The 21,217-nt window shown below is 39.8% G+C and overlaps 2 protein-coding genes across 6 annotated transcripts in view; one reads left to right on the forward strand and one right to left on the reverse strand.

Moving 5' to 3' along the window:
- The first annotated feature begins 516 nt into the window (after positions 1 to 516).
- CUNH8orf88 (chromosome unknown C8orf88 homolog) lies at positions 517 to 15,306 on the forward strand. Of its 4 annotated transcripts, none has more exons than XM_027680278.1 (6): positions 517 to 623; positions 2,698 to 2,803; positions 3,606 to 3,682; positions 7,126 to 7,210; positions 10,727 to 10,833; positions 15,028 to 15,306. In XM_027680278.1, exons 2-6 carry the CDS (start codon positions 2,716 to 2,718, stop codon positions 15,064 to 15,066), a joined length of 396 nt encoding a protein of 131 aa, XP_027536079.1. In that variant the 5' UTR covers positions 517 to 623; positions 2,698 to 2,715; the 3' UTR covers positions 15,067 to 15,306. The 4 variants fall into 4 exon arrangements, with proteins under 4 accessions (XP_027536079.1, XP_027536327.1, XP_027536246.1 ...); XM_027680526.1 differs by lacking the exon at positions 15,028 to 15,306 and adding an exon at positions 10,922 to 11,022; XM_027680445.1 differs by having other exon boundaries at positions 541 to 623; positions 2,712 to 2,803.
- A 3,188-nt stretch (positions 15,307 to 18,494) lies between these two features.
- The window catches only part of NECAB1 (N-terminal EF-hand calcium binding protein 1), a 61,730-nt gene continuing 59,007 nt past the window's right edge, over positions 18,495 to 21,217 (reverse strand). For both annotated transcript variants that reach the window (XM_027680743.1, XM_027680648.1), the window contains one exon: positions 18,495 to 18,879. In XM_027680743.1, the coding sequence (XP_027536544.1) occupies positions 18,851 to 18,879 (29 nt within the window). In that variant the 3' untranslated portion in view covers positions 18,495 to 18,850. The remainder of the gene's footprint in view (positions 18,880 to 21,217) is intronic.

Here is a 21,217-nt window from a genome sequence, read left to right on the forward strand (position 1 = left end):
TGTTTTTGTTGTTAATTGTTGATTACATATTGTGAGACAAAATACACTTGAATTTCCAAAGCACACAGGATGCCATCCCCTCTGTTGCTGAGAAGCCAGAGGCCGTTCTCTGGTCCCTCCTGCCCATGTCACTGGTCAGTGCCATGGGGCAGGTTGGCGAGGGCAGTTTTCTGACTCAATGACAGCTTTCCAAGGCCTGTGGATTTCCCTTTTCTTTCTGGACGAGGTTAGCTCTGGAGGTCCACAGTTGTGTTCAAAAGTCGCTTATTTTCTCCTGTCTTCTGACAGAACATGACTCACTTTGCGGGCCACAGGAGGACACCACCTTTACTCATTTCCAGCCCCTCTCAGACCTGACCCCAGAGGGAGCTGCGCCGCCGCACCCCATCTCGCATTCCCCGCTCCTCGGGGAACGGGCTCCGCTGGGCTCCGCTCGGCTCCGCAGCGCCTCCCTCAGCGCGACGTTCAACGGCGCCGCCCAGCACGCGGCCGCGGCCGAGCCCCGCGCGAAGGCCGCCCCGCCCCGCCCGGCGTGAGGGAGGCACCGCCACAGCGCCACCGACCGCGAGCGGCGGCGCGGAGCCCACCGGGGTCGTGGGGCAGGGGCGCTGCCGACGGTCGAGGTGGGCTGGGGACCCCCTGGCCCAAAGGAGGGGGCGAGGAGGTTTTGTTTCTCGGGGGCTGTGGGGCTCCGGGTGAGGTGCCAGTTTGGGCGAGGGGGGCACGGTCAGTTTCAGGGGATTTTTCACCAAAATTGCGTCAGTTCTCTTTCACGCATTCAGGAAAGAGTCTTCCAAAGAACACTTGAGGTGGGCCCTCGTAAGATGCGGGCTGCTGTCAATGTCCAGGTTGTTAAGATACTAAAAATACCCGGGTCCCACAGAGCTGCTGCTGGGCCTGTTTGCTGGTGCCAGAGGGATTCCCTTCTCTGGGCAAGTCTCCCATGGTAATAACTCCCGAGGAGCAATGTGGTCTTTATAAGGGGGAAGTCTTGGGATGCTTCCCCTGCTGCACTAGTCTCTCATGGAGGCAGTTTATTTCTCCGCTATTTAAACTATTCTTTCTCCACTTTCCTTGATACTAGTCAGAACGCTCCATGAATCAGGAGGTTGGGCTAGATAACTTGTTGCGATCTCTTCTAGCCTTTTCCCAGCGGGGATGGGGCAAGAGGGGCAAAATGTGTTGTTTTGCTGTCACCACACAGCGTTTTTTATTGTCAGAATGCTATAAAAATACAGTGCTGCATTCTAGAAGCTAGCCAGCCTCTTAAACAGTTTTTCCCGCTTTTAAAAAGCATGCATATCATTTGCAATCAGGGTATAGAGGAAAAGTTGCCTTTTTTTTTTCTTTTACTCTTCCAATGCAAATCTGTATTATTACTGCCTCGCTCTATGCAGAAATTTATTATAAGTATGGTTTAAAGAAGCATTCCTAATCTAGGTAAAATTGAATATGGCATCCATGTCAGTAGTCTTGGTTAATTAAGCTACAGGAATTTTCATTGCTGCTTTTGACTACAGCTTTCAAGTCTTCCTTTTTTAAGATGAGGCAGGTAGGAAAAGCGGGGAATCAAACCAGAATTTTTTTCCTAGCTCAGTTAAGTTGTTTTAATTCAGACAGTAGCCATTTAACCGTTGGTTTCTAGACCTGAGTGGATTCAAACTTCATGTGTTGGAAGATTGTTACTTGACTATATTAGAAGTTCAGTGTTCAAAAAATTATAGTGTAGTAAATTTGCAGGCGATTTTTGGTTTTCTTTCTATAATGCAAAGGCCAGTTAAAGTGGGGTGTGATACTGGGCATATTTCAAAAAGCCTAACTTGTCTTTTGCTGTTCCCTGCTGAAAATGGATAATGTAGTTGTAACTCTTGCAGTCATGATCATTTCTTTTGATTTTTTTTTTTGTCATAACAATTATTCCCTTGTCTCATAAAGTTTCCTAGAGAAAACAGAATTTCAATATAATTTTTATTGTGTTGATAGTTGTTTCTATTATTCTTTTTCTCTAAAAGAAGCTGAAGTTCCTTCAAATCATAAAATCTCCCAGATGACAAAGGAGATGGAAGTGGGAAGGTGATATATTAAGATATAGATGTTACAAATGAACATTTTACAACTGATTGTTTACTTAAAGCCTACCATCATCTTTGCAGTTTTTGGTGCTTCTGTAGTAGCTAAACTGAGTGGGAAGATACAAAACTGAATTAATGTAACTAAAATATTAAAAAACAATTCTGTAGGTTTATGTATGTATGTAAGGGAACTCCTATCCAGACAGCAGAGTGTAAGAGGTATGCTGATGTTAATTAATTAAAAACCCATTTAATTAAATTGTTAGAAAACACCTTCATTTCCATCACATGTCTCTGTCTCCTTTCTCCAAATGTACACACGTCTCCATCTCCTTTCTCCAAATGTACACACAGATATTCAGGGAAAAACATTTTTTGGAGAGGAAGCTATAGGGTAGCTCAGTTGGAAGGAAAAATGAGAGAGGTGTCTGATTCTGTCTTCATGCAAATTTTATCCAGCATATTCAATCATATAAAAAAATTTCCACATCAGACCTTTTCTGCTTTTTCCTGCCCAGATGTAGTAGTGTATTGCCTTGTCAAATGCAGCTAATGAGTGGTAGGTAGGCTGCTCTTCTTCCTTAACATCACTTTTCTTAAACTGAACAGTCTCTAATAATTTCAGCTGCTTTTTTGAAGTGCAATGTTTCAAAATGTTGCAGAAGCAAAAAAGTTTATTGGCAAATCCCTTCAGCCAGCACGACCTGTGCATCACCTGTCTTCTAAACAAGGTGAGTAGCATGGCTAAGGTACAGTTCAGTTTGCCAAAGTTTTGGTTATGTTTAATGAAATAACAAGGACACATAAGGTGACTTGGTTTGTTTTATTTTGGTTTGGTTTGGTTTTTTTTAAGGACTTTGTTCAAACTATAGTGGTGAATAAATATCTTGCCATGTATTGATCTTATTACATTATCTCTGTGATAAAATCAGAATTTAAACTTCAGGGTTATGCAGAACTCTTTGGTGCTGTTCTAGCTTGGCATCTGAAATCTGGCTTCAGAAAGCTGGATCAGGCTTCTCTGTTAAATTTGGATTTCTTGGGTTTGTTGACACCTGCTATTGAAAACATAAAGTACACATAATTTAACAAATAGATTTTTTAGGTTTTATTGCAAGTACAATGCACTGCACTGCTCTGGTCTTATCTAACCTTCATACAAGTTTAAAGCAAAAAATTCTGAAAAAGCTTAAGAAAAATAAAATTATGCAATATTTATGTCAGGTGAGAATATTTTGATTGTATTTATTTTTTTTAAATTTCTATATGCCTCCTAGATATTGCAATATTACAGCTGTTATTATTGTTAAGTTAGAAATTTTCTGGCTGATGTGGACTGAATCTAAGTGATGTGATAAATTTTGACTTTCTGTGAAATTCTTGCGAGAAGTGGAAAAGGGGTCTTGTGATGAGCTAGACCTTTTGGGTTTTGAATAAATGCCCACATAATCTCTTTGCAGTCAGGAATGTTCTTGTGGTGAGTTATGTGGAGTCTGTTGAAATTATTTTTCCTTAATGTTTTATCTTCACCAGCATCAGCCATTGCATTAAACGTTCAGACTGAGTTACCTGGCAGCACTGAAGTATGTTTGCAGAATAAGGTTAACTGGGTGAGTACTGAGTAAATAGTAGATGATAAAGTTGATGGCATGTGTTCTAGCATGTTATAAATTGGAGGTCACTTGATCCATTATGCTACCAAATGAAAAGCAAACTATTTCCCGCTAGGAGTGTCCTTGAATCAGAAGGTTTTAAACCGGGAGTGTCAGAACTGTTAAAAAGAATTATGAGTTTCAGGAATGCCTTTCCTTGGTATTTGCATGCACTAGTAGCTGAAAAATCAGCTTAGGAATTTAAGATTCTTATGCAAGTCTGTGTGACATTACTTTAGTCTTCATTGTGAATTTAAGACAGCTCTTTTGAAGTACACATATCTAGTCTTTGCTTATTATGTGTAAATAATAACATTAGAAGTCTTTTTGTTGTTAGCACATGCACAAATTCATCTGAGACTTCACAAAAGTAGGAAATTTAACAGTTCCAGTGCATTCTGTAATTATGTTTCATTCACTGTGCTGGACTGGGCAATAAGTGAGCTCTAGCATTCAGAAAAACAGAAGCACTGTAGTGCTTTATTGCCAGAAATACTTGGTTTTGAGCATGGTACAGTGCGTCCTTCAAACTTTAAATTGGTTGTAGCTGTTTGCTGCAAAATGAAGTTTGAAGTCTTCCAACTGGAATGCTTAATGTTTCATAGTCTGAATTTGATTTTCTGTTGCTTCTGATGTCAATGTTCTTCAGAGTTTATTGATAGTTTGTGTGGGGTTTTTTTGTTAGAACAAATGCCTGTTCCTTCTCTTTTTATTTTAGAAGACTTTTGATAATCCTTATTGTATAAAGCTTCTGGAAGCTGCCTTTGACTTAAAAAAAATATTTAAAATAAAATCAAGGTGTTAAGAGCCTGTCTTTGATCACATATAGGGAAATTAACAGTTATACTTGTCTGTTGAGCAGTAGTTATTGAGAAGAACAAAAAACAAACAATTCCCTTTTAAATAAGCCTGTGGTCAGCAGTGTTGGAGTCCTCATGTCAGTATAGCTGTATTTTTTATATTTTTTAAACTTTTTCTTTGGCATAGGATATGGAAAAAACTTATTAATAATACGTTTGGCTGTAAACTGTTTCATGGGTACTCCAAATACCATCTGAACAGTGAGTGCCCTTCTTGATGGGCAACATGGGCCTGAAGGCTGGCAGAGTAGCTTCATAGAATATTTTTCTAAACAGAAACATTCTGTATTTAGTTCTGGAGATACTAGGACCTCAGTCTCGTGATAAAAGTTGCCTATTATCACTATTTAATCAATCTTGATATTGTAGAGCGGTTGGCAGGATGATGTGATGGGACGTGGTGCAGGAAGAAATGCAAAAATACTGTGGTGACATTGGCCCATTGCTATAAATTGTGCTTTGTCATAGTTGTCTTTTTCTTATGGATTTGAGAACATATTGAGAGGGACACTGTTCTGGGTTGGGAACTGGCTGGAGGGCCGGGCCCAGAGAGTGGCGGTGAACGGTGCTGCACCCAGTTGGCAGCCGGTCACTGGTAGTGTCCCCCGGGGATCAGTGTTGGGCCCAGTTCTGTTTAATATCTTTATCAGTGATTTAGATGAGGGGATTGAGTCCACCATCAGTAAATTTGCAGATGACTCCAAGTTGGGGGGGAGTGTTAATCAGCTGGAAGGCAGGAGGGCTCTGCAGAGGAACCTGGACAGACTGGAGAGTTGGGCTGATTCCAATGGGATGAGGTTCAACAAGACCAAGTGCCGGGTCCTGCACTTTGGCCACAACAACCCCATGCAGCGCTACAGGCTGGGGACAGAGTGGCTGGAGAGCAGCCAGGCAGAGAGGGACCTGGGAGTTTGGATTGACAGGAAGCCGAACATGAGCCAACAGTGTGCCCAGGTGGCCAAGAAGGCCAATGGCATCCTGGCCTGGATCAGGAACAGTGTGGCCAGCAGGATCAGGGCAGTGATTCTTCCCCTGTACTCAGTGCTGGTGAGGCCACACCTGGAGTACTGTGTCCAGTTCTGGGCCCCTCAGTTCAGGAAGGATATTGAGGTGCTGGAGCAGGTCCAGAGAAGAGCAACAAGGCTGGTGAAGGGACTGGAGCACAAGTCCTATGAGGAGAGGCTGAGGGAGCTGGGGCTGTTCAGCCTGGAGAAGAGGAGGCTCAGGGGAGACCTCATCACTCTCTACAACTACCTGAAAGGAGGTTGTAGCAAGGTGGGCTTGGTCTCTTCTCCCAGGCAGCTATCAGTAAGGCAAGAGGGCGTGGTCTTAAACTGTGCCAGGGGAGGTTTAGGTTGGATATTAGGAAGAAATTCTTTCCAGAGAGGGTAATCAGGCATTGGAATGGGCTGCCCAGGGAAGTGGTGGATTCTCCATCCCTGGAGGTTTTTAAGATGAGACTGGATGTGGCACTTAGTGCCATGGTCTAGTAACCACGGTGGTAGTGGATTAAGGGTTGGACTTGATGATCTCAGAGGTCCCTTCCAACCCAGCTGATTCTATGATTCTGTGATTCTATGTAAAATCTTCGGATTTCTTTCTTGGAAAGAACCTTTGAATAGCTAAGGCTTATGAAGACTAGTTGAACATCACAAAGCGGTTAGGATTAGCAGTGTGGGCTCTCTGTTAACTTCATTCTCTGAAATACCTAGATTTTTCAGATTTTTTCCCGGAAGTTTTAGTTTAGAAATTTAGTTTAGTTTAGACAAATCAGGAGAAGAAAAATAAATTTCAACCGCAGGAAATGGAAATGTGAGCAAGGTGAATAAAACAAATATTTTGCCATTTCACAATTTGTAGTCTTAGCACACCATGAAAGCTGGTGAACTTACAGTACCAAGTGTTAACTGCTGTCTCTGTGAAGAAAATAGGATCTCTCCTGTTTTCGACAAATGCTTCCTAAAATTTTCAGTTCTTGTCTCCTTCCCATCTGTCTCAGAATGTTGTTAAAATTCCTCAGCCAAACTTGTGGAGCCTCTTCAGAGCTAAGACAAACTGTTGATAAACTGCTTTCCTACTTTCTAGAACACACTCTTCAAGGTTTTGGCAGCTGAGGGAACTCAGCATTATGCTGTAGATGCTGTTTCTTGATGCTTATGAAACCTTTTTTGCCAAGTGAGAGAATCCAAGTCTATCCTTCGGTCTTAAGGAAAGTCCTTCCTGCTTTTCTTATTCCCAGTGTAGCAGCTTCTGGCTGCATTCTGGGTGAGATAAAAGAAAAGGAGGAGATAATTATGTTCTATTTAAAAACTAGCAATACCACTGTAAAATTCTGTGTAAAAATGGCTCTCAATTGTGTTTACCTGTATTGCTTTGTTGAACTGTTCCTTTATTGTATGTAGTAAAGAGTAACAAACATTCTACAGGTTCAAATTAAACTGTGCTACAACTGTTATTTTTAACTAAGAAACTAAGAAATGTACATCCCTGTTTTAATGTGCCTAAAGGAGATAAGCTTCATAACTTTCCTTCCTATTTTAGTCATCTGAAATGACTGAAGTGAAGATCTTAACTCAAACTGTGATGCTCTGTCAACCAAAACAACATGAATCAGGAGCAAAAAAAGGTAAAATACTGTATGGAACTGTGCCAGGATTGCATTTTCTGGATGAAAGACACCTGAAATATGAAGTGATGTGGGTTGCATTTTATTTTTTTCTGATTAACCAGTGCATTGGTAGTTTGGCTCTCTTCTGTACCACAGTTGGAGAGTAATATGAAACCTTTCTGGTTTTAACATAACACTCTAGAGAAGGTGTAAAGTTTGACCGTAACTGAGGTGGGAAACTTCCACTGGTAGACTTGCTTGCATGTAAGAGTGTAACTGTCTTCAAAAAAACCCAAACAAACCCAAGAAAGCAAACAAAAAACAAATGCAAGAAAAAACAGACCTCAGCCACAAAAAAATACTTTACACAAAATCCTGGTTTTGTGTAAATTGCTTGTGTGTGTAGAAGTACAGGTTTGAGTTGCATCCTTTAGCCTGTTACAGGGGTCAGTCATGGCATACAGACTATTGCATGTAATCAATTAAAGAACTCAGTTTTTTGACTTACTTGTCCTACTCTTACTACAGTGGTTCTGAAAGACTAATATTTATATCATAAAAAATGAATGAATTTCTCTAATGATGAGTCCTGGGCAGGTGATTCTTGTGTCAGTACTGTCCTTAAGGTTTGCTCCTTATGCTTTTCTCTCTGTACTGCCTGTCAGTACAGGTAGAGCATTGGTAGTAGCCAAAATTTTACTCTTTTTTTTCATTAAGCAATAATCTCAGATTTCAGATGAATTCTCACAATACTTCTCTGCCCTACTTCCTACCTAATTCATTCTTAAACGTGTCATAGGAACTGCGTGAGTGATCCAGCTCAGGTCATCGGTTCATTGAGACAACTTCTTTTGTCTGTATCTTCCTGTAATTAATCATCCTAGATCTCCGTCTGTAATCTCCAATCTTTAAGTAATCTCTGAAGACTTGGGTTGTTCTGTTACTCTTAGAACTCTAGAATTGAAAGAAATCTATTAAGTTTTATTGAGCCTTTCCTATTTTTCTCAGTCTGAGAGAGGTTACCATCTCTCAGGTTCTTGAGCAGTAATTCTACTCTGTTGTGTGTTACTGACTTGAAAGTAAGCCCATTCAAGCTCAGGTAAGCCCATTCAAGCTCAGGTAAGTCCTTTCAAGCTCAGGTAAGTCCTTTCAAGCTCAGGTAAGTCCTTTCAAGCTCAGGTTCATTTCTTCTATTCTTGATCTTGATTAATAGATTTTTATTCTTTGGATCTAGTCGGATGTCAGTTGGATGTCAAGTTCTGTCTTTTTGGTGGTGGCGTTCTGATCCCTTTCTCATCAATTCTGCTTGTGGTTGTAGAGACTACTGTGTTCTACAAGATCTTAAATGGCTTCTCATCAGATCATGGTCTCTTGTATGAAAGTCATCATTTTGGATGTTGTTCTGTGGTTAATTGCTCTTAGATGCCTCCCTTGAGTCTACTCCACAATTTTCCACAAGTGTTTTCTCACACTTATTTTCAAAGGGCTTTTGTTTGCTGATTGTTGTAATCCTTTCCTTCAGAGTAACACAGCTTTAGAGGTTCTGCTGTTCAGCTGCTGCTTACAAAAAAGTCTTTTGTTTTCTTCTTTTTTTCCCCTCACACTGTAAAATTTCTTCTGGAACTCCTTTTATCTTCAGCTGTACTTTAAGTTCTAGTTAATAATTTCCATTTGATATCTATTCAGTGGTACTCTGCCTCCAATTATCTGTCTCTGCAGTTGTTAAATACAGCATAAGGTTCCCATGGGCCCACTTCTTGAGTTTTTCCAGGTCCTTCTGGATGGCATCCTCTCCTTCAGGTGTGTCAAATGCACCATTCAGCTTGGTGTTATCTGTGAATTTGCTGAGGGTGCGCGTGATCCCACTGGTTGTGATTGATAAAGATAGTAAACAGTATTGGTCCAAATATGGAACCCTGAGGTACACCACTCATCGCTCACTGGTCTCCATCTGGACATTGAATTGGATACTCTTTGGATCATAGAATGGTTTAGATTGTAAGGGACCTTAAAAATCATCTAGTTTCTACCTCCTTCCATGGGCGGGGGGGCACCTTCCACTAGACCACGTTACTTAAAGCCCCATCCAGCCTGGACTTGAACACTCCCAGATGTGGGGCATCCATATCTTTCCTGGGTAACCTTTTCCAGTGCCTTGCAAGGAAGAATTTCTTCCTCATATCTAACCTAAACCTACTGTCCTTCATCTTAAGGCTATTCCCTATTGTTCTATCACTACATGCCTGTGAAAAGTCCCTCTCCAGCCTTTTTGTAAGCCCCCTTTGGGTACTGGAAGGCTGCTATAAGGTCTCCTCAGAGCCTTCTCTTCTCCAGGCTGAACAACCCCAAGTCTCTCAGTCTGTCTTCACAGGAGAGGTGTTCCAGCCCTGTGATCAACTTAATGACTCTCCTTTGGACTCACTGCCAACATGTGATTTGATGCAACTGTCAAATCAATTCCTCATCCAGCAAACAGTCCACCCATCTAATCCATTCCATCTGATTTAGAGAGAAGGATGTTGTGGGGGACTGTCTCAGAGGCCTTATAGAAGTCATAGGTTTTTAATCAAGGGAGGGAAAAAACAAGCCATAAGTTTCCAAGTATTCTTGTATTCTTTAAACTGTTCTTTTTAAAGTTACCCACATGCCCTCCCATAGGTTCAGCAGTTATTGCAATCGCTTGTGGTCAAAGGCAGGAAAAAATCCCAGTCATAGTTGACTTTGTCACCTTATCTTTTGTCAACATCCTACAGTCTGAGAAACAAAACTATAGTCCGTCAGGTGACTGTGTAACAGTCTCACAGGCAGCCCATAATTCCTAAAGGAATAAACTTCTTTGTCACCAAGGACCAGAGATAAAATTTGTCCCTTCTTTTCCTAATTCCTTTCCTCTTGTTTCTGATCTTGTTTGAGAATATCAGCTTAAAATCTGGACACAGCTAGACATGTTGTATCCGACACTGTGCTGGAGTAGAGACACTGCTATGAACTCGAACAATAACCTGCATGCTCTAAGCAAAGCCCCGACTCTTGTTGATTTGGTGTACTACCCTTAAAGCTGTTTCATTGGTATTAAACTGTTTGCCAGTTTACATGCAGCACATCTCACCATTACTTTTTGGTGTTAAGACATCCAACTTAATAGCTCCAAGAAAAGAGACACTTCATTTCTGTTATGTCTCCCTTAGAAATATGTACCACTTTGGTGTGAGTTATTAACAGATTCTTCTAGGATTTCAAGACCAGTTTGTGGTGTTTCTGTTAACTAGAACAAGATACAGGGAATCTGTCTCTAGTGTAAGGTTAGATTCACCTTTTTTTTCTTCTTTTGTGTTAATTTACTGGTGAAATGCTCTGTAATTTACTACAAATTGTCCTGATGAAGATTGAAATTACTCCTGATTTTAATACTGATTTTTATATTTCACGTGCCACATTTCCACCCTTCTAGAAGTAACCAAATAATTTTTCTGAATTCCCAATGTTAATCCTTTAAACAACAATGTTGAATTTAGTGATTTTGTATATTCACAGAAAGGATCCAATACAGCAGAGATTTTCTTCTGAAGCTTTCAAGTGTTTCTCTCTCTCAGAAGAAGCCAGAGTTTCTTCCTGATCATCCAGTTGTACTTGAGAAGCCAGTAAGTGCATTTTTTTGCACTAAGTGAAGTTATAAAAACATTCATGGAAGTTTTGACAACCCATTTGACAGGAAACATTTTCCTTCAGACTAGCCTGCCAAATTGGTAAAACCTTCAAAAGACAGATTGTGCAGTTCAGCTCTGTTACTTTTGTTGTAACTCCCCCAGTTGGTATTTGACATCTTACTGTGGTAAGTACCATATAAAGAGAAAGGGTTTTTTGTTTTCAGGAAAAAGATCAGGTATGTTTCCAGATGTTCGAAATAAAAGAGAACAATCTTGATCAATTTCCAGCTTGGTGAAAGTCTGAATCCAGTGTTTAAGTTGTCCATGCATCAGTGTCCACTACAAAACTATTAATGAGCTTAATGCAATTTGCATTATCAATATATCTGGTCTATGGTTTTGGGGAGAAATTAATAGAAATGAATGATGAATGTGAGGGATATCCAGGTGTGCTACCTTAACCTTTGTGATGAAATAATTCTCAAATATCTCGTATCCTAGGAGAAAAAAATCTACTGGTTTGCATTCCACACCTTAAGTTTGGGAAAATCTTCAGGGTAAATATTATCATGTCAAATTAGGCTACATACTAGGTTGCTTTTGAGGCTATTGGGATGTAGTTCTGCTAGAAATAGGTTCCTATTATGGAGAAATATGTCCAGATGATTACTGTGTTGGCCCCATTTAGAGGTATTTTTAAACTTTTAAAATTTCTACCCTTTGAAAAAACAAAATTAAACTAATATATGACTGTAATCGGCTTTTCCTGATCTTACTTTTTATGTCTTTCTGTTTGTCCTCAAGATGAAAGCTTTATTTGTTTGAAAACCTGCCTTCAGATAGGGAAATTTCTGCTCTTTAATTTCCTTACTTCCCCTTGGCCTGTCACTTGAGTTTCTAAGGGGGGCAAATTTCGTTAATCTATACACTTTCACATGGTTACATTCTTAGGAGAAAGGAGGACCCCAGCAGCAATTAAATCAGTGATCAAATTAACTCTAAAATTTCTCATGACATGACCAAATGGCAAATAATTGGGTAGAGGGAAAGAAGGATAGTGAAAACTGGTACGAGCCAAGATGGATTGCATGTATTTTGAGAGATTGTTTTGGGGCTGGAGGATGTATGCCTGTAGCATGATGTCATAAATGTATCCAGTTCTATATATATAGTCTTGTCTTTAGAAATAAGGCTATCTCATGGTTTGTGAGACCCGCTCTTAAAGTTTTTCCTCTGCTTTGTGTTAGTCATATGTTTGTAAGCCTCCAGCTGCATAGACTACTTTGTCAAACAGATACAAAAAGCAGTGAGATTTTTGATTCTATACAGCCTCAAAAGGAGATGGGCAAATTACAAACCCTTATTGTGTTAGAGTAACGTAAAGTGTATCACTTAGCTATTGTTATTGGTGTCTTAAGTGCAAGGTATGGGTGGTTGTGTAGGAAACTGAAGGAAAACAATCTCATTAAAACAAAGCAAAAACTTTCAGTTGATCTTGAGGAGTGTTGAAAAGGATATTGCAAGTATACTGGTCTCGTCAGTATATAAAAGTGATATTAGGTTGCTAGTCATGCTTCAGAAGTTAGTTCCACGTTTTGGTTGGTGACAGTCTGTTTTTCTTTTTTTTCTTGAATCGACTAGAATAAATATTTTGTTGTTAATATAGGATAAAACTATCCACTGGTGTATTCTAGTGTTGAATGCTAGTGTAGACATTGAATTTTTAGGAATTTGGGAGTTTTTTTCAAGGCATACTAACACAAATTAAACACTTAAGCTCTGTGAATGTGGACCGTCTTAAGATGTACTTTGTATGTCTGTGTGGAAAGACATTGCATTTCACTAAGCAATTTCCTCATTGGAAAGGAAGGCAAAAAAATTACTATTGCTTCCAATAGCATGGTAAGGTCTCAGTTACAGTATACAAACCTTGTTAGAATTTCTGAAATGTACTGAAATAAAAATTTTGCTTGTGGGATGCATGAACCCTACCCAGTAGTCACTTTCTTTATTAAGATTGAAGCAGTTGGAGATGCTAAGTTTTTCTGTATGGGAATCCAAATACAAGAATCTGTGACTAGAGTAAAAGCTGAATCTTACCTTGGAACAGCTTAAACTTGACTTGGCCTGACGACTAATAGATCTTACTTTCAGGTCTTGTATATTGGTGTGAAAAGACACATGTTGAATTTCAAGAATGAGGAGTGATAAAACAGATGTTAGAATAAGGGAAAATGCAATTGCGTGAGAAGGCACCTGGAACCAAAGAAGAAGTGAAGATAAGTTCAGAACTAATCTATCCAGATATGACAGTAGATTTCAGGCTCCTGGTGCAGTACAGTGTCATCAGCCTGTCATGTTAAATTGCCTGCTTTGTGTGACACCTTGCTTATCAAGACTATGTGTCGGAGTCGGAGCGTTCCACATGGAAGTAGAGAACAGATTAATTAATAGTGGAGAGCCTAAAGGACAAGTACAAACAGCCTTAGTTTTGATGTGCAGTGTTTTCTGGGTGCTGTTTCTTTCTCATCTTTTTAGTTATGAGACAGAATTATAATCTACAGCCTTGGTTTGGGTTTGGTTCTTTTTTTTTCTTGTTTGTTTTTTCTTTCATAAGCATGTTTTTGGTAGCTTTTAATGAATTTTCCTGGAATTGTTTAGTTTGGAAAGGACCTAAGATCACCTAATTCAACCCCTCTGCTCAAGTAGGGTCAACTAGAACAGGCTGCCCAGGATTGTGTTCAATCAGGTTTTGGATATATCCATAGGCAGAGACTTCACAATCACTCTGTGAAGAGATTGCACAACGTGTTGCAGTGCTTGGTTACCCTCACAGTGAAAAAAAGAATTCTTTTGGGGAGACTGTGAAAACTGTGTCTCTTTCATTAGATCTTACTGGATGTTTCCACTAGTTAAGAAGAAAAAACTAGATAAAAATCTTCTTCATAGCCTCAGTAATTTCTAGATACAGACTAATTTTAAGAACATCCTGTAGAAGGGCTTACATGGTAGTGAGAAATTAATTGAATGTTGGTTTTCTGAGATCTCTACAGTAAGTGCTTAGGTGGATTTCTGTGCAGTTCTACTTGTGGCATGCTGTTAACAAGTCATCTAAAGACAGTACTCTTTAATAGAGCAGTACCAGAAATGGTAGTAGAACATTTCTATCTCGATGATGTAATTGTTCAGGTCTTGTTTTCAATGGAGTGTGCAAAACCATTAAATGTACTTTACTGAACAGTTGGTGGTCTTCACTTGTTCCATTATCCATCCTTTTTCCTCCACACTTTGGTTTTCTTCATGCAGCAGAAATAAGACCCTGTAAAATTTTAGAAAATGCCTGTTTCCTCCTGTCATTGCCCAAATGCTTTAAGAGACAAACCTTTAATTTGTAATGCCTGAGATGGTAATATGATTACAGTGAAAATAAATAATTTTACATATTGCTGTGGCAGAATTTTGAATTGTTTGTGTTATGTAGCCATTGGTTTTCTTCATGCAGCAGATTCTGTAGTCGTGTGAGAAAATACCAGTGTGTTGACTGATCCCATGTCATCCATTTTTCTGCAGACAAACCGGAGGGATTGATGAGATACATGTGTAAATTAAGTGAGCGATGCCTAAAAGTGGCAGAAGGTGGCCTCCAGATAAATTTCTGATGACAAACAGACAATCCTACAATATGTCAGTGACATTGTATTTTGGACCAGGTGGTTGTCAACAGTTTGCCACTGAATTAAGTATTCAGGCACTTCATGCCTCTCTTAAAACTTTCCTCGTTCTGAATTTTTGAAGTCGCTGCTGAAGTGTATGCCCATTTATGACTGAAAGTTGTATTTTCAGATGAAGAAAACATCGGCAAAGTGACTTGTACAAGGGAGATGCTGTTGTTACAGTTAGTGGACTGTGGACTCCATTTGTCCCAAAGGACAGTGACGTTTTTTTGTGATTTGGGGCTCAGGGTTACCTATACATAGCTCAGCATTTGAACGGATTTTACTGTACTGACAGAGTCTTCTAGGAAAATTTTAGATTAAGTCTCTATGATTAGTGAAAATAGAACTGTTTGCTATGAAAAAAAAATCAAATTGTTAAATGTACATGGAATAGGAGAGTGGACCCAAATGAAAACTTTGTTTAAATGACCTGTTGTAACTGAAGTAATTTGAGAGTTGGTTTGTCTTACAGGTGAAGAACAAACCTTTTATTGACATATGCAAGAAGTGACATGTTGTTTGGAAGATCAGAAATCCATCAATGAAGGAGCTACATATGATGTAGGTCTTCAAAATTTTTGAAGGTATTTGGGTGCCTGCAGATGGAAATAGGACCCTGTGAAATTTTAGAAAATGCCTGTTTCTTCCTGTCATTGCCCGAATGCTTTAAGAGACAAACCTTTAATTTGTAATACCTGAGATGGTAATATGATTACAGTGAAAATAAATAATTTTACATATTGCTGTGGCAGAATTTTGTCCTTGAATTGTTTGTGTTATGTAGCCATATATTTTGCCTGACCATAAACTCTAAACCAATACTTGACCAGGACTTTCTGCTTGCTCCCAACTGCCTTCCTGAGAAATAATGATGGAACAACAAATACTGGCTGTGTCACATCTCAGATGTCTTAGGGTGTGTACTCCTCTAGTTTGTTGGGGGTTTTTTGACAAAACTTCACTTGTTTTCTTTCTTAATTTGAAATCTTCATTTTGTCACAAGATATTCCTTAATATTTTGTGGATATACATACCTTCTTTTAAGGTATGAAGTCTCTTGTTTCACTAAAATGAGAAATCTTCTCTCATCATGGATCAGAACAGGAGATATGCCTATGCATTGCACTCCTTAAAGTTCTTTGTAAATAATGGTCCAGTGTTTTTGACTTTGAAAAGTGAAAGCAATGGACAAAACTGAGCAACACGACAGATTTTAATCACATCTTACATGGGTAAATGGGTATACGACTGCACAGTTAATTCTATCACTTTTTCCCTTAAATTTCCCTTAAATCTAATAGTGAAGTGAAAAGCAGTAGTTGAGTATTTCCTGAAAGAATCCTTCAGTTTACAGGCTTCAATAATAATTATTTCGTATGAATATACTTAACTTCAAAACCCGTATTCAAACCTACAATAACATCATTTGGGCACTGAAGGCAATTTTTTAACCTCTGTCAGAAATGATAATAAAAGCTAAATGAGAATGTGCTGAATGGCAATTGCAGTAGTGCAGAAACCTTTCGGGTTGTGTTTGATAGGCACTAGATTTCTTTCCCTAGACCATGCAAATAAATAATTTTGTTGGTTAATTTTTAATCACTGGATCTTTTTTCCAAATAAGTGTTGAAGGCAATTTCTGTAGCTCTCAAAACTCTTAAGTGAAACTTCTCAAACTTCTTGTGTATGATTCATCAAAGTATATGTTTACTAAATATACAAAGGAGAATAACTGCTAGAAGGACATATGACCTAGTAGAACTTCTTTCACCCCTCCAGCACCTAATTGACATGAAGTTCTAAAACAGGTTATTTTAAGAATGATTTTAACTTTGTTTTTCTTTTTCGTGGTGAAAAGGAAAAATGTCACAAACCTCAGTGTAGTGTATCATTTTTCGCTTAAGGATTTATCCTGCAGCTCTGTCACATGTCACTGTATTTCCTTTGTGGATAGGTTCATAATGACAAAAAAAACTATGCCATACACTAGACTGACATCTTGGCATGGGAAAAACAGTTGTTCAGGAGTATTTTGCTTTTACTTTGCTAAAAACAAGAAACTAAACTTACAGTGATGTCATTTGTAAGGGTAATATGGTGATTTGGGTCCCAAATCCCAAATCTTCATTCGCGAAGCCTAGCTGTGATGATCACAGTTATTTGGGTGCCTTTTTAAAAATGGACAGATCAGTAGTTGCATCATGTCAATAAGGGAAACCTTCAGACTTCAGTATTAAAAACATTCACTTTTGCTGAGTTACTGTCAGATTTCAAGGTGAAATTTGTCTCTAACATGGACACCTAAATTTAGGTGTGCAGGTATCACTTTCTGACATCCACATTTGTATAGAGAACTTAGGCCTCATGAATTTTATTGGCAAAGGGCTTGATTCAGTTGCCTAAAGGTAGGCATCTGCTGTTATCTGAGACTGTCGTGTACCTTTTGGGTACTGCTTGTAACCTTTGGCTGCTAGATGAGAGAGTGGTCATGTAGCATGCAGAGCTTGTCAACCTGTCATGGAGGTGTGAGGGAGGTTACAATGGTCACTTTCCTTTCATTCTTGAGCTGGATGCCTCAGATACAGGGGACAACACTGTGATTTGTTAGGGAATCAAATATTTCTACTTCCAGGTTTTATAGAATCATAGACTATCCTGAGTTAGAAGGGACCCACAAGGATCATCAAAGTCCAACTCCTAGCCCTGCACAGGACAGCCCCAAGAGTCACACCACATGTCTGAGAGCATTGTCCAAATGCTTCTTGAACTGTGTCAGGCTTGGGGCCATGACCACTTCTCTGGGAAGCCTGTTCCAGTGCCCAACCACCCTCTGAGTGAAGAACCTCTTTCTAATATTCAACCTAAACCTCCCCTGGCAAAACTTCAGGCCATTACCTCAGGTCCTGTCACTGGTCACACAGAGAAGAGATCAGTGCCTGTCCCTCCTCTTCCCCTCACAAGGAAGTTGTAACTGCAATGAGGTCTCCCCTCAGCCTCCTCTTCTCCAGACTGAACAGACCAAGTGACCTCAGCCACTCCTCATAAGACTTCCCCTCAAGGCCCTTCACCATCCTTGTTGCCCTCCTTTGGATGCTCTCTAGTAGCTTAATATCTTTCTTATATTGTGGTGCCCAAAACTGCCACAATATTCAAGGTGAGGCCACACCAGTGCAGAGCAGAGTGGGACAATCCCCTCCCTCGGCTGGCGATGTTTTGCCTGATGCCCCCCAGGACACAGTTGGCCCTCCTGACTGCCAGGGCACTGCTGACTCATATTCAACTTTCCATCGACCAGGAACTCCAGGTCCCTGGATGTGAAGGTGATCTGACTGCAACATCTGTCACCCCATTGATCAGCCGGGTTGATTGAACAGATCTGGCTGGCTATAGGTGGGGGTGTCCCCTTCCTCCATCAGTGCTCCATGTGTGTCCCTCCTGAAGCTGCACACTCTGTCACAGAGAGTGACCTCTGATGGTACTGTTTGTTGCTCAAGGGTGTACAGTAGCCCTGCTCCCCTGCTAGAACCTCCCGAGGAGCTCAAGGTTTATGGCTATTTGTGTTATAACAGCAGTTTCTCTATGACTTTTCAGTGAGCTGCCAGAGATCTAATAAAAATATTTTCTGAGTGGTCAGGACATAGAGTTCAAAGCAAATTGGTTGTGAAATATTAAGTCTGGGGATGTATAGTGTCTTGACAGACAGGCAGGTATGTTTCCTCTTGTGAGGGTAGGGGCTAGAGTCTGTGAAGAGAAGACAGTACTGCCTTGTCTTCTTGTGAGCAGAAAACATCCTGTGTGAGGGAAGTTCTCTGTTAGCACAAGGAGTTGGCTGTGTGTTTATTCTCTTAATTAATGACTTACAGCATCTCTGCAGACATGTATGAAAAGGTGTTCTCATGGTCATACCTCTTTCTTCTGTTGAAGGAGACCAGAGCAGCATTATGTAACGATTGTTTATTAATGCAAGATCGAAACTTTTCACAAATACTTAGTCATACAAATCAAGATGTACTTCTCTGTGATAGTTTGGACTGAATATACACAATAAATACCATAGTTGTCTTATTTCTTATTTCAGTTTTTAGAATATATCATGTCCCTGAACTAGTCACAAGAAGAGAAGGTAATAAATATGCAGTTTTCCAGATTTTAAGATGGATAAAGTGGAAAAGATCGCATCCATAATAACAAACGTTATCACATCATAAATTCATAGCCCAGCACACCTGCACACTGCTATATGAATGTTGGTGTAATGAAAAACAATGCAACATTAACATTACTTGGAACAGCTTCTAGTTGTTATTGAGGACCCACCACGATGCTGAAAGAGAAAATTTATTTATTTGTTAATATAAATTATATTTCTGGTAAAAATCCTAAATAAAATAGCCATAACATATATATAGAAACATTAATTTATATATGCAGCTGATACTGGTGAGAAAGAATGCTCAGAATACTGGGAGAGCTGAGTAGAACTGGTGGGGGCATGGCTTTAGCACAAGAATTTATATCACCTTTTGAAAACATCCAAAGAAGCATTAGCATGTCATAGGTGTGGTTGCATAGAATTAAGCACCCAGATCCTCATTCCTGTGCTGCTGCATGTGTCAGTATTTAAGCTGAGCACTATGTCCTCTGGCTGGTTGTGTTACCTTTAATAACTTTCTTCCCTGGTGACATTATTCAAATCTGGTGGTGTTTTTACACAGCTCTGCGAATTAATAGCGTTTTGTCCCCAAATGTAAGATAACTGATGGACTTGTAAAATGTCATTCCTATAAAAAGATCTGTAATCACCAGATTATAGACAGGGCTGGAGTGAAGCAAATGTGTGGTTCTTCCCCACAATCTCTACCCTTTAGCCTTTTGAAATTGAACCTTACGCAAAGAGGAAACACGAGGTATGGAGAGAGACAGGACAAAAGGAAAGACAGGAATTGTGACTACCTGAGATGCCAAATGCCCATAGCAGAGGGGTGTTCTGAGCTTACTGGGTTTTGCACTACACAGTTAAGGGATTAAATTCATTAACACAACTTGTTTCTTGTGAATGTATCCATAAATCCTTCCATTAATGCCACTTAAATGGAAAATATTATTGAAGAACAATGATGAGAAGATACTTACGAATCTTACCTGAATTTGGGCTATGAAAGCCTAGTAGTCTCAGAAACATCAGTGGATTAATGAATTCTGGCCCAAAAAATGCCAGTTTAACAGTGTCTTTCATAGATTATAGTGTTATAAGTGTTCAACAGTTTTCTCCTAGCTTTTGTTTTCTTCAGGCAAAGGTTCTCTAGTGTCCTCAAGGCCAGATCTGCTATGAAAATTAGGCATTCACTGAAGATGAACTAAGTGATTCATGCCACCCTGGTAGATTGCCTGAAGCAGCTGGGTCAGTTAACGGGTGTCTGAGTGGTTATAATAGGTTGTGTTTCCTATTAAGTGATGTTAAATAATGTTCTATAGGATAATACTGGGGACCCCTGGTGGCCTAGTGGTTAGCATGCGGCACTCTCACCGCTGCGACCCAGGTTCGATTCCTGGTCCCCCGGACAGATGGAACCCGTTAGCCCTGTGAGGCCATCCATCTATGAGAAGGTCACCCTAAACAAACCTACGTCCTGAGGACCTCACTGCCATTGTCCAAGCTCGCTTGGCCCCAGCAGATGAACCTTAGGATTAAAGGGTGGGCTCAGTTCAGCGCATGCTGAGTCTCACCTAAAAAATCCATTGCGCAGGCTGGAAAGGTAAAAGACCTTTCCCAAGATCTTCGTTCACAAAGACTGGCCATTATTAGGATAATACTGGATTGAACAGTCTTAGAAAGTGTTGTCTCTCTGAACCATTCTTGGCCACATAAGTGTATCGTTATTAATTTTAATTAATTGGTGGGGTAAAGACTTTTAGGCTGTAAACCGTGAATCAGGTTTATATTACAATTTGCAATTCTTTCAGTTCTTCATTACCCAGATCTGTAAAACGAGTTTGGAAGTTTCTGAGCTACGGTAAATTTGTTTCTAGAATAGAGCTTATCCGTGTGTTAATTGCAGACAGGTTTGGGCTTTTTTCTCCTGATTTTACAGTGTTATTACACTATGGTGTCTGAAATTCTTTCCTAAAGTATACTGGTAGGATTTCAGCCATCATTTTTTACTTCAAGAACTTTTTCTGTCTTTCAAACACAAATATGATTTCACAGAATCATAGAATCAACCAGGTTGGAAAAGACCTCCGAGATCATCAAGTCCAACCCTCGATCCAACACTGCTGTGGTTACTAGACCATGGCACTAAGTGCCACATCCATTCTCATCTTAAAAACCTCCAGGGACGGTGAATCCACCATGTCCCTGGGCAGCCCATTCCAATGTCTGATTACTCTCTCTGTAAAAAATTTTTTCCTAATATTGAACCCAAACCTTCCCTGGCAGAGCTTAAGACAATGTATAGACCAAATTTGTATAGATCAGTCGTAGGAAGTAATTTCCATGAAACAAAAGTCCACATCTCTGCACTGATTTCTAAATTACAGATAATCTATAAAATTGTACAAATAACTGTGAATGCATTTATTCCTATTGCCCCAGCAAGGAGTGCACAGTAAGAAATGCTGTTCCTATGGCAACAGTCTGCCAGGATAGAGTGCTGCAGACT

This window comes from Neopelma chrysocephalum, unplaced genomic scaffold, assembly GCF_003984885.1.
Source record: "Neopelma chrysocephalum unplaced genomic scaffold, ASM398488v2 Primary Assembly neopelma1_22, whole genome shotgun sequence".
Taxonomy (NCBI): Eukaryota; Metazoa; Chordata; class Aves; order Passeriformes; family Pipridae; genus Neopelma; species Neopelma chrysocephalum.